We start from the raw sequence: 15,546 nt of genomic DNA on the forward strand, positions 1-15,546 counted from the left end.
TTTTGTTTCGACTCTATTATGTAGATGTTAAGGGATAGAGCTCTATAAATAGCAGTAAAGCAGAGATCCCCGAAGGGCGACTTGACTGTGCCGGTGTTGGTGGTGGAGGGGTGGATTGGCATAGATGGCAATGACAGCAGAGTGAGACAAAATAGACAAAGATGGTTTATTTATTCTTATATGACCATTATATGACAGGGAGCCCTGTGCACAGAACTGAAGTAATTAATTAAATAGTTCAGATTGGGAGCCTCAATATGAAGCACAAATAGGCTGGCAGTTGCCTTCCTGTTTGGACTTGTTCTAAAAGCTTCATTAGGCTTGAAGAAAATGTCACAAACAACAAGCCTGTTTAATTAGAGCAGGCTGTGGGGGAGGAAACCAAATGTAAGACCATGCAGCCTTTGGTGGTACAAATGTCACCAAGGTAATCCAGTTCTTATATCACATCATGTATCATAAATGTTGCCTAGTAGCAACATTAGTCCAGGGAAAGAGTTCAGTCCTCATACAGATGTCTTTCAAAGTTTTAGTTGCTTTGTTTACTCAGCACACGTCGTGAAAACTGAAGAAAATAAAAGTCAATTTTATTTATATAGAGCCTCTTCACAACAAAGGTTATTTCACGGCACTTTCGAATTAGAACAGGTCTAGACCATAGTCCATTATTTGTAAGGACCCACCATTCCCCCATGAGCAAGCACTGTGCAACTTTGTTAGGAAAAGAAATGCCTTCAAGCAGATCTGCACTCAGCCAGCCACCTTGAGCGATTAAGCAGTCACAAACAAGTGAACATCACAGAAATGTTCACGTAAGGATGCATTATCAATACATGGTTAAGCATGCAGGACCAAAAAAATATGAAAGACAATTACTGTGTACACCTCTTGGACCACACTTTATTTTAGAAGCCATATGTTGTTTCTCTGCCACCACGTTGGATCTGTACCAGAATGCTACTGATCACAAGGTGCCAACAATGCCCTCAACCAAACTCTGGTCCTGTTTCTGTCTTCTTCAGAATAAAACCTTACAGACGGAGCACTAACTTTCTCAACCAAACATTGTTTTAAGGTGCTACAATTTAGACACATTTTGTATCAATGTTACCCTTCAACATCTTATTTTGTACATTTTAATCGCTTTTTATTGGCTTTAAGGATTCAAATAATCATGATATTCTGACAGAAGCTCTAAGACAGTTACAAAGAGTTTAGTAAGATCCTGATCCTGTGCATCAGAGCTCCTGCCTATAACTTATATTATATTCCTTAAAATCAGACATGTAGAGCAGACATCAGAAACCATGTATTGTGATGTTAAATCAGATTACTTTTGGTAATCAGTGTGCCATGCATTTCTCCGTTCCTATACCGTCCTTGTGCACGTCAGCTTCTATCTGTAACGGAATGTAGGTTAGCAAATCATCAAAGGAGATTGAAGAGCAAATTACTTCAATCTTTTTTTCCCTGCTTTGAACATACACAATAATCCCGATTAGAGACTCTATATGAAACACTTGACTCGCTGTGAGATTATACCTTCCACCTAATAGTGTTTATTCAAATATGCAGCCAAGTAGAGACCACGTCCCGCATCATTTCATAGCCTCCGACGTGGGCATCTCACAGCAGCTTATAGGAACCCTGTAATGACGAGGAGCATCTTAGAAGCTGACATACAAATCTCTCAGTCAGAAGTTAATCTGTTATTCTCCCTGCTGGCTAATCACAGCAGAGAGAGAGAGAGAGAGAGAGAGGGAGAGAAGAGAGATGGCAGGAAAACACTGTAAGGGAAGGGAATTGAGGATAAGGAGGCCCGTCAGGCAAGAAGGGTCTAATTATGAAATTCTGCTCAGTTTTATTGTACTTGTGTGTGTTTATGTATGTTTCAACATTAGAGGTATGCATGGAAATAATGGGAGTGAGGTGGGTAAAGATATACAACAAAGGGTCCTCGGCCGGACTTTGTGCTGTCCATATGTTGCATAGTTGGAGCTGTAAATCTCAAGGCCGCCGTTGAGACCCATCTCTATCATTCTTACTAGTGCATGATGTCCAGTAACTTCATCTACACTAATTCCCATCAAAGCACCACACAAGCAGAGGTCTGATTAGTGAGAATGATTAAAAACACCTGTGGGGCTCTGCGGGGCCTTAAAATTAAGAACAGGATTGGTGATTTTAACTACACTACCCATGAGCCTCAGTCGCCATTACTGTGGAGCAGAAGTCAGTCAGAGCAGAGGCACAAATCAGAGCTGTAGTTGGAGGGAAAATAATATGCTCTGCTGTGGCAGGAAACCAATTTTTTTTTTTGAACAATGCTAAATTCTTCTTATTAAGAAACATAGTATGTGACATTTCCACATTTAGTTGTATAAAAATTACTAGATCTTTTGTTGTATGTTACAGAGTTGTGTACTCATATTATCCACTATGTTTCCAGCAGTGTTCAAACCCAGACAAAATCTGCAATTTGACTCAAGGTAACAGTGCGTTTCATTTTTTAGCCTGTCTCCTTTAATGCTGGACTTTTACTTGTATGGAAAATGTTTGCACCTTGGTATTACTTATTTTTTTAGTAAAAGTAAAGTAAAAGATCTTCTTCTTCCAATACTGGTCGCTATAAGTTATGGGAGAGAGTCAGAAAGTGAGGAAGGAAGTTTTTAAATAATAGATAATAATACAAAATAATGAATAAAACTTACTCAGGTAATACATTACATCATCCATTATTTCTGCCTGAGTTACGTAGATACATTTTCATAGTGTTGGTTTAATAAGGAAGACAGCAACTTCTATGATCCCATATGACTTGTCTTTTTGATTTTGATCGACAGACCCATAGCATCGGAAATTACATACTTTCAACATATGAATTATTTGTGGCATTTCTAACACAAAAAAACAAAAACATTCTGTAGAATGAGGTAAATATTGGCAAGGGTTGTCATAAAACATACACATTTTTTTGATTTGCAAGACACAGTGTGAGCTACTATCATTGGGATCAACAGATGACTGCAGGGATGCTAATATTTTCTACACAGAAACTAACAACACATCTTATTTCAGGCACCCTGGATGTCCAAAATAATTCCTCCCACTCTGCAACTCTAATTGAAAGACTGACTCAGCGGACTTCAACGTAGTGAACCTGTCGATGCTGACCGCGTCATACATACAGCATAATCTGTTTAACTGTGTATAATTATACACAAATGCTGGATTAATTCTTTATCACACTCCACTAGAATTTAGTAAAGGTTTCTTAGCACAAGCTCGGTAAAAAGATAGCTGATAGGTAGAGCTCACATATTGCAAAGAGCACATCAAGAGCTAACATATTGCAAACCTAATTCTACACAGCTCTCACTTATACAATTTGGTGATGAAGATTGCTTTATTTTCTGCCTGTAGCTGTTTGGGAGCTTCATTCAACAACAGCATGCAAGTTTCCCTGTAATTACACTGCGTATGTGTGTTTGTGTGTGTGCCATCATGTGTATTTATGTGCATGCTCACCCTCGTGTGAAGAACCAGAATACAGGCAGATGGTTGTCGGGACGTGTCTGCTGAGTGTTTCCTGCTTATTTCAAGCAGCTGCTGTGTTCAGTGGCACGCGCAGCAGCGGCACTTAAACACAGCTTTGTGTGTGACATGACGTTGGGTTACAGCCAGGCTATTCACTCCTCTGCAGCTATTTTTAGACAGGAGAAAGAGTGTATGGATGGAGCGACCTGGGCTGTTTGATCCTGATTCCCTGCCTTAGTGAGATAGGTCCTAATCTGGTCTACTCGATCATCCCTGACTGTCAGAGGTCACGAGTCTCAACTCACTGTTTTACGATAAAATGATCTCTGATAGATCTATTAGCTGCTCATCAGTGAAATTGTGGGCATGTGTAATCTCTTAATCTGCAGAAATCTCTTCCTGTTCATGAAGGGAGGATGGGGGAATTTTTTTTAGTGATTATTAAAGGGACAGTTCACCCCCAAATCAAAAATGACACATTTTTCCTCCCACATGTAGAGCTGCTTATCCACATGATTGTTATGGTTTGAGTGTCAAGGTTTTGGAAGACAGACATGTCAGATGTTTGATGGTTATTTCTATTTATTGCAAATATGTTTCACATGTTTATATATATATATGTGTGTGTGTGTTAATAATAATTAATTATTATATATGGGGAATAGCAGTAACAGAAGAGTAGTAAATATTATGTGCCAAATGTAAAAGGGCAAATTATCATTTGGGAAGTTAGCCATTTGATAATATTTTAATATTACCTCAGGAGTGGAAGAGTCCAGTAACAGTTAATGGTGGCACAGTATATAAGGTGCCAGTTACCATCTGTCTCAGTTGCTCGTTGGAACAATGACAATAACAATTTGTTATCATTTCATCTGTGGCTGTTATTGTGAGTTAAGTAATAAATACTTGAAAATTGGGAAACCTGACCAGAGTCCACTACTTTCCTCTGGCATCATCCAGTCGCTCACGGGTCGCCTTTCACACTGCCTTCTCTCAGATATGATTGAACTAGATGGTGCTGGACTTTGGATGCTCAAAAAATGAAATCATGACCTAGTAACTCTGACAGTCAGGCATTGTGAGCACCACAAGCCAAATTTGAACTAGTTCCATTTTATTTGAGAGAAAACAAACATCTCATTGGCTGATATCTCTAAAACTCTGCATCTCACTCCAAAACATTGTAGCTATGCTGTAAAATTCCAGATATGTTTTTTGAAAAGGAAATAGTTCATTTAAAAACATACATATATTACCATCATTTTGCACAAATATATCATGCACGATTAGCTATGAACTAAACTCAACGGTGCAAAGCAGTAAGCTGAATAGACTAGGTCTATGCTACTGTATCTTATTGTCTGTACTTGTACTTGTACTAATAAAAAAATACTAATGTACTAATATTTTCTGAGGTGGTACATGGTGACAAAAGTATGAGAAACACTGATCTAGATGATAAATAACACTACAAGTGAGAAGAGGAGTCTGTATTTTTCATTTCAGGATAAACTGTCCCTTTAAAAATCAGGCATGGCAGCTATAATCCCCTTAAAAAGAAAAAAAGAAAAAGAAGAAGTTTATTGAGTGAGGTATTTTCATTTCCCAGAATTGCTGATGAGATGGGTTTGCTGTCTTTCAAATGACCTGCATAGACGTGATGATGCTGGTAGAGGAAAGTTATGACGGCTTCTTGATGGCAATTAAAACATTGCCACTCTGCTTTCACTGCATCCACAGAGCTGGGTGTGAGAAAAAAAGAGCGAAAAAGAGTCATGATTGTCCACAAGCACTGCAACAGATTGAAAGAAAATTACAGCGGACACTCAATTAAGAGAGCTTATGTGGCCAGAGAGGCATGAGAATGTCATCAAGTAGTGATGGAGGACGCAGTGTTACACTTTGAGATTACACATTGCATAAACTGCTCACACACACACACACATGCACACACAGAGCCACACATTTAATTATTCACAGAATGCACACTACAAACGCAGATGCACACATGCATAGCAATAAGTGAGGATGAATCAGCATGCGCAGTGTTGTTTGGTTCAGGTATCAGTTGAGGAATAACAATCAGTGGAAGAGCCTGGCTCCGTCTGCCTCCTTGTGGGATGACGTTTCTCTACAGAGTCGCTGACGTCAGAGCCGGAGAAGTGGGGCGCATGCACTCGCTGTGTGTTGGCAAACTGAGGTGATGTTTTGGACGGGGGCTTGAACAAACATAGCCTCTGCTGTTGCTGTGAAAAGACTCATTTACTCCCACCAAAAAGCATCACAATGTAGCTTTAGCTCTTGCATAGGATTTCGGAAGTTTGATCATCAATAGGGAGACAATGGATTCCTAATGGTGTTTTTTTTTTTCTTCTCCACCTAGTTCTGCTGTTTATTCTGCTTTTCTCTACTACAAAAACTACTGTTTTATTTTTTTGTTCTAAGGTTTTATAAAAGTGTGCTTCTGAGAAATGTGGTGTATTATACTCATTTTATCAGAAACAGATGGCACCGCTGAGAGAATCAGGCTGTAGAAGAAGACTGATTATCACCCCGTCAGCCTGGTTATGTGTTGCACATGTAAACATCATAGCCTGGTTCCAGAAACCTAGACGAGCCCTTATCACAGCTTTTAGAAACTAGGATATTGCAGCTTGGAATACACTGATAGAAACGTGGGATACTGTGGCATGTTAATACCAACTTAGCCAAGTTATAATGAGTTTTCTTTGTTGGGAGAGAACACGGTGACTGAGATGAGAAATCAACACCAGGTCTGCTCCAGGCAGACGATCAGTAACCAGGTACCTCTTTGTCAGACACTATAGCCACATAAACATATCAAACAAAAACAGATACTTTAATTGATAATCAAGTATGAATTGACCAATATTGATTTTTTTCCGTTGATACTGATACGATCACAGATAATTGATAATAACAATTTCACACTTTTGTATTTTGAAAATATGGTTTGTAGTTTATGCACACCTCAGGGTAAGAAAGGTGTAGTGACCAAAATCTGCATAATGCAAGATAATACTACTTCTTCTTCTTCTTCTTCTTCTTCTTCTTCTGCTACTACTACTTCTCTGTGTCTGTTGTGGGGTCGCTAACTTTTAGTACTTCCTGTAATGCAGATTCTAGATGTTGTACTTGTGCCAATAAAACATTTTTTGCTTCATATTACTGAACATGTACGTTTTACAGATACCGATTTTCCTTCAGTCCGGGTTTGTGATTGTAGGTGGTGGCTCGTCATCTGACGTTATTTAGTTTGACTTTATGTAAATCTATGGACAGTATTATTATTCAAATAAACATGCATGTCAGAGAGGTCGAAACGGAGATGGAGAGGTCTCTGTTAGATAATTCCATACTGAATTTTTCCTATATGATACTTGATCATTGTCCACAGCATTCAGGTCTTCCACTGAATCTCTATTATTTCACTTTGAATTTCTTTTTTTTTTTTTTTTTGCGCATACCAGATATCAGAATAAGCATTTCTGCTGCCAAAACCTTGTCCTACTTTTAACGGAGCATTTCCCCCACAGAGTTTTCAGCTACCTCCGTTTCACCTTCTTTTGCTTCAAACTTGAGGAGGACTGGAGAACAAGCTCTCTAAAAATCGGAGCTTCTGACTGAATGAATGTGCTCTCACTCAACTATTCCTAAGAATGTTATGCATGCCCTTGTTATTGAACATAATGATTGTAGGGGCCATAACGCACCCTTGGAGCCGGACAGCCCATCGTGTATTGTCCTTGAATGGCTCCCCCCAGCCTCCTTGTGATTTGTAGACTATCTGAGTGGCGGTGTGGTTCTGTGCAGTGATTTGTCCCACGAGAGGGGCCCTGCCCTTGCCATTGCTGTCGTCAGCAACTCTGCTACAACTGTGCATGAATACAGGATACTGGCATTTGCTGAATTCAAGGTGGCGTCTTTTCAATTAGAGCCCAGTGAAATACCTTTTCAGCCTCTCGAGTGGCCTGGCGAACTAAAGCCAAGGGGGCCCCGGCAGTATAATGATGCCTGGCACAATAGTACTACTGTTCTCCAACCCGTTCCCAGGAAACCGCACAACATGTGCCATTGTGCCTCTGTGCTTTGCTGCCCAACCACGTTGCCTGGCTTTAGCTGGAGACACCGAGAGCCCTGGCTGTGCAGTGAAGCTCGCAGCAGCGTGGTTGGTCAGACAGGTTCAGAGGGCTGCTCGATGAAGACCACGGTTTATTCACCTCACGCCGCGTTTGATGTGTTAAAATAATTTTACAAAAAGCTACATTTTAAAAGGGCAGGGTTGTGGAGCGGAAGAAGCCCGAGGGTAAAGGACAGCTGAGTGGTTGCCAGCAGTGGTAGTAGAGAAAACCCTGAGCATTGTTGCGATGTTGAACCCTCCTCAATAAAAGAGGAAACCGAGAGAAAAGTGACAAGCAGAAAAATGGGGGCACAAAGACGGCTAGAACTGGTTCGTGGCTGGTCCTAGCTGGTTCTTCTCTATTTATCTCAATGCAGGGGGTTTCAACCGTTTGTGTGAGTTCCTCCTCTGTGGCCCCCAACGCGCTCTCCATTATAGCCTCCAGTGCTGTTTATGCACTAGAGAAAAGAAGATCATTCAGGACCAGCCAGATAGGGGGCTTTGGTCAACAGCATCCAGGAGATACATGGCACAGGGGCCTTTCTGGGCCCCTCAAGCCAGCTGGGCAGCTTAGACACTGCAGGAAATAGAGTCCTGAATTAAAGCCCAGTGTGTCACAGTTAACTCAAAGCTCTGTTTCCTCTGAGCGTAGACCTGTCAGTTGATGTGTCAATTATTCATGGGATTTGCCAAAACATCCATTTACTGTCAACTCTTTTCTTTGACTTTCATAGTAGCCGTCGGTGTTTTTGCGTTAGGTTACAAGTGAAAATGTTTGTTAGTCACAAAGTCGCTATGACTTTGAATTAACAGTATCAGGGTTTTCCCAACCCATGACACAGTGTTTTAATCTGAATCACCAAATCTTTGTGGCATATTTGAGATTTAATCTAGTAACTTCATTACTTTTATAGGTGTGCAAGGAATTTAGTTTTATCTCTCCATTTTGACATCTCTGTCGCCATCCTGTGTGTCAGCATTCACCAAGTGATTTGGAGTTCAGTCACGTCCCTGTGGGGCCTTCAGGAAGATACAGATTCACTTGAATGCCCTCACGGTGGCCTCTTTTATCTTCCCACGTGTCTCGTGTTGTTGTGAACTAGGAATTAAAGCATTTCTGGTAGAATCAGACTCCGTTCACATTTAAACTGGAATGCAGCAGTGGTACCCAACAGTACTCTTTCTTGGTACATTCCTGTCTCTGTGATAGCAAACATGCCATATCAGTTGTAAATGAGAATGTCACTCAGTAGAGCTCATACTTCCACCAAGGCCTGGCAGTCCACTTGAACTGAATCAAGTCTAATTACTTACTTACATACTTGGATCCACATTGAATTGTACTCACTTTTAGATACCAGCCACCTAAATATGCCTGTCTTTTTCTATTGAAATCTGTGAATGATTCCCTGAGAAATGTACAAAAATGTTAATAACAACCGTATTTGCAACGTTAAAGAAAGTAAGAGAAAAATTCCTGGATCCATCCCTTTATGCAGGTCCACTGTCCACACCAAAACGTAGCCTTGCTGACTGTCTTTCTCTTTATACTCTAAGTCAGTATCTCACCAAGGATTGATTTAACGTTAATCACTGCTTGTTATTACTGACGCAATTCAAATTTTAATCAACAGTTCCATGTTGTTGCTGTCCTATGAAGACCATGGATCTTCAAAATGTCAGTTTTTCCTGACCTAATGATGTGAAAAATGATGATATGACTCATTTAAGATCTGCATCCATCGATGACTTTCACACTTCCGCTGTGACAAAATACAGATATCAGCGAATGAGACATGAAACAGCAGTGTGGTTGCTCTTCTACATCCCTATCCTGTACCTGCACTGTCTGGGAAAATTATATGAAAATGGGCAACAGGCTTCTCAGTGACTTTATGAACAAAGAAAAGGCCATAGCAAAACATTATGCTAATTCGTTCATATCTTTTTTTCCACAGATCCCAGGGGGGAAATAAAAACTTCACTCTGAGTACAAACACTGACAGCCTCAAGCAGTCACACATTTCAACAGACTGATCATTACAGACGCACCAAGGCACCAGAGCAGATATGAGTGAGGATAAACCAGCCGACACTGTGGAAACTGCCCCTGCTGAGGTGAACGCTATTCCTAATGGGAAGGGCCATGAGCCTGGGGAGGAGATCGCAGCGTTGGCCAAAACACCGCCTGCAGGGGACGCTGATAAGTGAGTATAATCCTACTGAACACGGTTTGTGTTGATCAGTCAGTAATACCTTTGTAATTCATCACAGCTCACAAATGACACTCTGAGAATCTCTTATAATCGAGCATCCGGCCTCTATTATATGTCAGGTGCCTCTGTTTAAGCTTTTACTTGTCGTGTTAACTTGCCCCTTACTGAAGATCTTCTAAGCCTTTTTTCACACATCGCATCAAATTACACACTGTGTGTCAAGAAAACATCAAGTGAAATAGGTGTCGTGTCACCTGTGCCTGGTCATGTAACTGTCTTATTCAACAGGATAAGGACCAGACTCACTCACAAGAAAGATACAGTATGATGTACTGTATGTAGCTGTAATTTTATATACATCAGCCAGTAGGGTTGGGCTGTGTGTATCTAATTAGCAAATTGTGTATATCTAATTAAAATGTGTTTTGAGAGAGAAGAAAAAAAGTCTGGCCTCCCGTCAATAGTGAAGGGTGCAGGAGGAACTCTTGCACTCTGCTGAACTGAGCTTATCTGCTGAACGAGCGTTCAATATACATCGAAAAGGCTTAGCAGTTATATTCTGCCTGTAAAGCTTAAAATGAAATTAGACAGCTAGCTATAGTGAGGAAGCTAAGCTTAAAAAATGCAAATAAAGAATACACTTGAGAAAAACACACTAAGACCCTGATCACACTGAGACGCGTTGTCACAGGTTTGGTTGCTTCAACAACGACTTGGTAGTGGTGTTTGTGGGCAAAACAGTGTGGTAGGATTGCTGCGCCCACCAAGCGCAACGTACTGTAAACAAATGGCTTTGCTGGTGACACGTTTCTGGCAACGTGTCTTGGTGTGATCTAACAGCGTCATGCAGAAAGGAAACACTGCTGCCACCAGTGTCACAGAGTGTCTCATTTATTGAGGAAAGAACTAATTGTACTGTATTTGTTTTTGGTGATGAGTAAAATGTTATCTGACAGAAGGCTTAAATGCTCAAAATACATCAAGGACAGATGAGAAAAAAGGGAACTGGGAAATGAAATTCTGATTGCGTTTTTGGTGGTCAGACTGATTATGTCACTCTGCTACATGAGGTGGCAGTTGAGCCTCGTTACCAGAGTGGCTCTTTCATAACCACAGGCCCTCGGGCACAATCCCTGTAACAGCAAATACTGTAAGTCCATTAACTGCCTGATGATGTGCCTTTGAGCAAGACTCTTACCTCCTACATGCTCCCTCATTGTGCTATAATTTGTGCTGGATAATGGATTGAGCTAAATGCCTGATTATCATGTCACTGGTTGTCTAGCAATAGTTTTTTTTCCTCCTATTTTTATGTGATGGATGGTTTAATTAAAATGTCTCTCCCGGGATGCTGATGATAATTTATAGCTCGTCCCCTCACTGTATTATTTGCCTTATTGTATTATGACTGAGGGTGTTGTTTTTCCACTTTGTGCTCTCGTTGGATGATGGATGGCCTCTCTCTTCACTGCTTGTAGGGAAACTGTACCCAATAGTGCCCAGAATGATAGGTACGTATGGTATAATAACAGTATGTGCCATATTCACTGTGTTACCCGCGGAGACACATCTTGTTCTAAAGCAGAGTCTGCTCTTTATCAAGGAAATGACAGTTTGTGATGAGTCTTGAGTGCTTTTATTCATTGCGGTGTTTCCTTTTTGCTCTTTGACATTGTTTATTTCTACTCAGTCCCCACAGAACTGAGAATGCAGCAGCCAACCTCCCGGAGAGCCAGGAGTTCTTATCAGGCGTGGATGACAAGAAAACAATACGCTTTACAGATGTGAGTTCAATCACAGCCAACCGGCTTTTCTCAATGACCACATAAACATGCACAATGATATTATACATGCTAATATTCAGAATTTGACATTTTTTTCTGAATTAGAATACCTAATCTAGACACCATATTCTGTTTGGTTATTCAAACTCAGGACTAGTCTGATTTCTCTGATGTAGACTGTTGGTAAAAAGTATGTAACTGTGGGAATATCCTTCCTTCCTTCCTTCCGCTGTCTACGTGACCTGCTTTCAAAATCCTCCAAACCTAAACAAGCTGGCTGCTGCTTTTTTTTAGGGATTCAGCCATTTTAATTGTATTTCTGGTTTAAAGGAGATACACGCGTCCTTTTTAACATTATGAACGACATAGATGTTAACAAGTTTTGGATCTGCACAAATATTGTGAATCTGTCCTTGCAAGTAGATGATTGGAGTTTGCACAGCTGCATGTAAACAAGACTATAAGCGGAAATATTTATTTCAATTACCAATGCAAACAGCTCAGTAGATATACTGTCTTTTTCAGAATAAGAGCAAAAGCTGGACTATTTTGAACATGTGGTCAGTGATGTCTTATACTGCACATGTTCAGTGCTTGAAAGCACTATTTGATGATGATCTGACATGTTTATTTCTCTCCTCCCTCTCGTGTCGGTCATAGTTTGAGGGGAAAACCTCGTTTGGGATGTCTGTCTTCAACCTCGGAAATGCAATCATGGGAAGTGGAATCCTTGGATTGGCCTACGCCATGGCCAACACAGGGGTTGTCCTCTTTTTGTAAGTTATTTATATGCATTTAATACACTGAATATGTAACTCCATGACTGCAGATTGGAATGACTTTAGAATGACTGAATTATGGCTTACAGATGTTGTCTGACTCATTTTCTTCCTTCTCATCCAGTGAAGGTCTGCATCATTCATGAACAGCACCCAATTATATTGTAACTGTCTTGTATTCACCAGGCAACAGCCCCTGTTTATGACACAAAAGCTGATGACATAGGGCACATTTGTTTGATAATTCAAGGCTCAAATCAATGGCAGACTGGAAATCATTTACTTGAGCTATAAATGTGTGTAATCACAGCGATCCCAGATGCAGAAAATAACTCACGTTGTTTCTGTGCAGCTGATTCTCTGCCATGGACCAGTGGGTGTATGTACTGTATATGAGGGGCTTAACATTTTAAAGCCTCCGCAGCATCATTGTCTGTCAGGATATTGACGTCACAGCCAACTGTAGCTTCCAGGCTCGTCATTTATGATTTCATGCAGATGTTTTTTCTGCCTGGTTTAGATGCATCAGAAGCTGCAGTGAGTTCTCTCACATAACTTAATGTGGAGGTAAAGATATTATTGCATTGTTTCTGGTATTGCCCTTCTCTGACAGCGTTCAGCAAGTTCATCATCTCTATCTCATCTTTACAACAGTGGATTAAAACACACTTTCACAATGTTCACCATGATAAGAGAGACACGTCACCCAGTCTGATATATGTCTGGATGCAATTTGATAGACCTGCAAACAGTCATACTGAGGAAATGTGTGATGTTGCACCCAGAGCCGTTGAGTAAAGAGAGTTGAGTCATCTCTGTTTTCTCCAGTGGACTTTTTTTTCTTTTTTCAAAGCAAAGGCAGATGGTGGTTCTTAGCCCAGTACTTCAATCAGTCAATCAATACATCATTTATTAACTACGAACTGCTAAACAACGTAACTATGTCTTTCTATATCCTTGCATTTAAAAAGCCTGCTCAGAACTAGAACTTTGTGAAGTCTCCGTGAATCACATGACAATCTGCATGTGAGTCTGGACTTAACTGCAGGCTGGATGAATTTGAAGAGGCAACCATATGACTTTTCAAGTCTGGACCAGTGACGCTTTTCTGTCAGCCATCGAATCAAACCCGCCTCATATCAAATAAATGGTCGTGATTGGCCGGTCACAATCAGAGAAGCAGTGAAATCTGTCTGAATGGGACGATGGCCCAATTAAACAGCTCGCAGATTCGTCTGGTATTTTTGACAACAAGAAAAGCACAGGATATCTCACTTTTTATCCCTTAAAGCTTGTACACTGAGTAAAAGCTGGCCTTCAGGAAATTGTCAGCATTTCACTGGCATCATCATTAAACTGCATGTGTGTCATTGCTGTTCATCATCAGTCCAATCTGTCTCAGACTTATCCTGCCTGAATCTCTTGCCAGCAGGGAGAGCAGGTCCACTTTGCTGGCTATTACTCATGCAACAATTTCAGCTAGTGGACACAGATTTGATTCATGGTCTCTGGATTGTGTACAAGTGTAATGGTGGCATAATATTGGAACGATGGGCTCTCACGGATTTACAGCCATGTGCCACTGCATTTTAAACTCCCCCCATGAGCTTTCCAGCTGTAAGGTTGATCTTTGTTATTGCAAGTCTCAAAAATAATTGTTGGTGTTTCTAGAGGGTGACATCGACACTTTCACCTCCTCGTCTTCCTCGTGCCGTTCTGACACCTCTTCCTGATGATGCTAGATTTTAAGGTGCTGAAGCTGGTTGAGCTAAGTGTTTTTCTGTGAAAGCTAAATGGGCACTGCTGTAACCTCTCCAGTGTTACATTTCTTAGAAAATCCATGCTGTGCCGATTATTTAACTACAGTAAGCATCCTTGAATAAAAAAAATACAAAGCAGAGCTCCAGTGAGAGGTGAAACAATGTTTTGGATGTTTGTTTAAGTCTCTTTTAGGTGGATTTGCAGCTGTGGTGAGTATCTAGCAGAGGCAGTCTGTTTATTTTTGAGCAAACAGAAAAGTAATAACATAGTCACATTAGCATTCATATGGGAGAAATGTCAACAGGTACCACCACCCCTACATATTATTCAAGGAAGGTTTTTAGCTCTTTTCCGAGGGAAGTCATGTCTGCAGGATTTTGCCTCGTGTCTGAGAAAGCTTCTTAATTTGAGCTGAGTTGTGTGACTGTGGTTTTTCGAGCTGTCTGCTGTCTGTACTTGCTGAACCCAAACACTAGTGTATTTGACACTTGACTAGGCAGGAGCTGAAGTGAACTCTAGCTGATTAGTCTACCTTTTATTCTGATGAATGCATGTAATCGCGTGCAAATTAATAGTACGTGACTGAATGCAAAAGAGAGTGTGTATTTATTCGTCCAGTTACAGATGAAAGGTCTTTGTGTGCATATCTGCATGATCTTGTATCAAACAATGGAGTGGCCAGACAGGGTCACTGACATGTTTGGCAAAGAGATACCGGCTATTTTTCTGTGTATAACTTTGGACTCTGGGCCAGTGATCACCTCAAACAACATTAAATCTTTCTTTCCTAGCAGTGTACTGTGTCATTATGAACCTAAGGTTCTGTTCCTAAAGGGGGAGGGGAGGCCTAAAACCGAGGCAACCATGTTCGCTCAAACATGGGGAGGTAAACAAATGCAGAAATGAAGGCCTGCAGCAAAAAAAATAGGCCTGTTGCTGAGTATTTTTGTGACAGGTTGTGCTCGTTCCCACCACTGCCTGAGTCGCCTACCGCAGACATCTTGAGCACGTTGGCCCTTGAAGTATTGTAAAGCTGTTCATTCATCCACCTCAAGCTGAACGCTGGTGTGAGGCAAGATGCATCGGTTCATTCCACATGTGTCAACATTTGACATAATTGTTTGTGTCTGTTGATTGATAACTATAATTATAACTGTGAATAAATTCTCAAAAGGAAGAGAATCAAGTGTGGTGTTGTTGGATCATTGTGAGGGTTTAGCTGAACAATAGGCATGTTTATAGATTTTATGGCACTAAGTGCATTTTATATTGTGACTGCAGTCACTGTATTGTGTTAGAAGTTGCGAACTTGTTGGCTATAGTAG

General features: G+C 40.7%; 1 protein-coding gene across 3 annotated transcripts in view; it reads left to right on the top strand.

Moving 5' to 3' along the window:
- Positions 1 to 15,546, top strand: part of LOC119021558 (sodium-coupled neutral amino acid transporter 3-like) — a 44,125-nt gene that overhangs the window by 9,356 nt on the left and 19,223 nt on the right. The window contains exons 2-5 of one of the 3 annotated variants that reach the window (XM_037101911.1): positions 9,640 to 9,888; positions 11,376 to 11,408; positions 11,588 to 11,681; positions 12,342 to 12,457. In XM_037101911.1, coding sequence (XP_036957806.1) covers positions 9,752 to 9,888; positions 11,376 to 11,408; positions 11,588 to 11,681; positions 12,342 to 12,457 — 380 coding nt within the window. In that variant the 5' untranslated portion in view covers positions 9,640 to 9,751. Of the gene's footprint in view, positions 1 to 9,639; positions 9,889 to 11,375; positions 11,409 to 11,587; positions 11,682 to 12,341; positions 12,458 to 15,546 lie in introns of those variants that run through there. The other 2 variants (XM_037101912.1, XM_037101913.1) reach the window with 2 other exon arrangements.

The sequence above is a fragment of the Acanthopagrus latus genome, chromosome 6 (genome assembly GCF_904848185.1).
Source record: "Acanthopagrus latus isolate v.2019 chromosome 6, fAcaLat1.1, whole genome shotgun sequence".
Taxonomy (NCBI): domain Eukaryota; kingdom Metazoa; phylum Chordata; class Actinopteri; order Spariformes; family Sparidae; genus Acanthopagrus; species Acanthopagrus latus.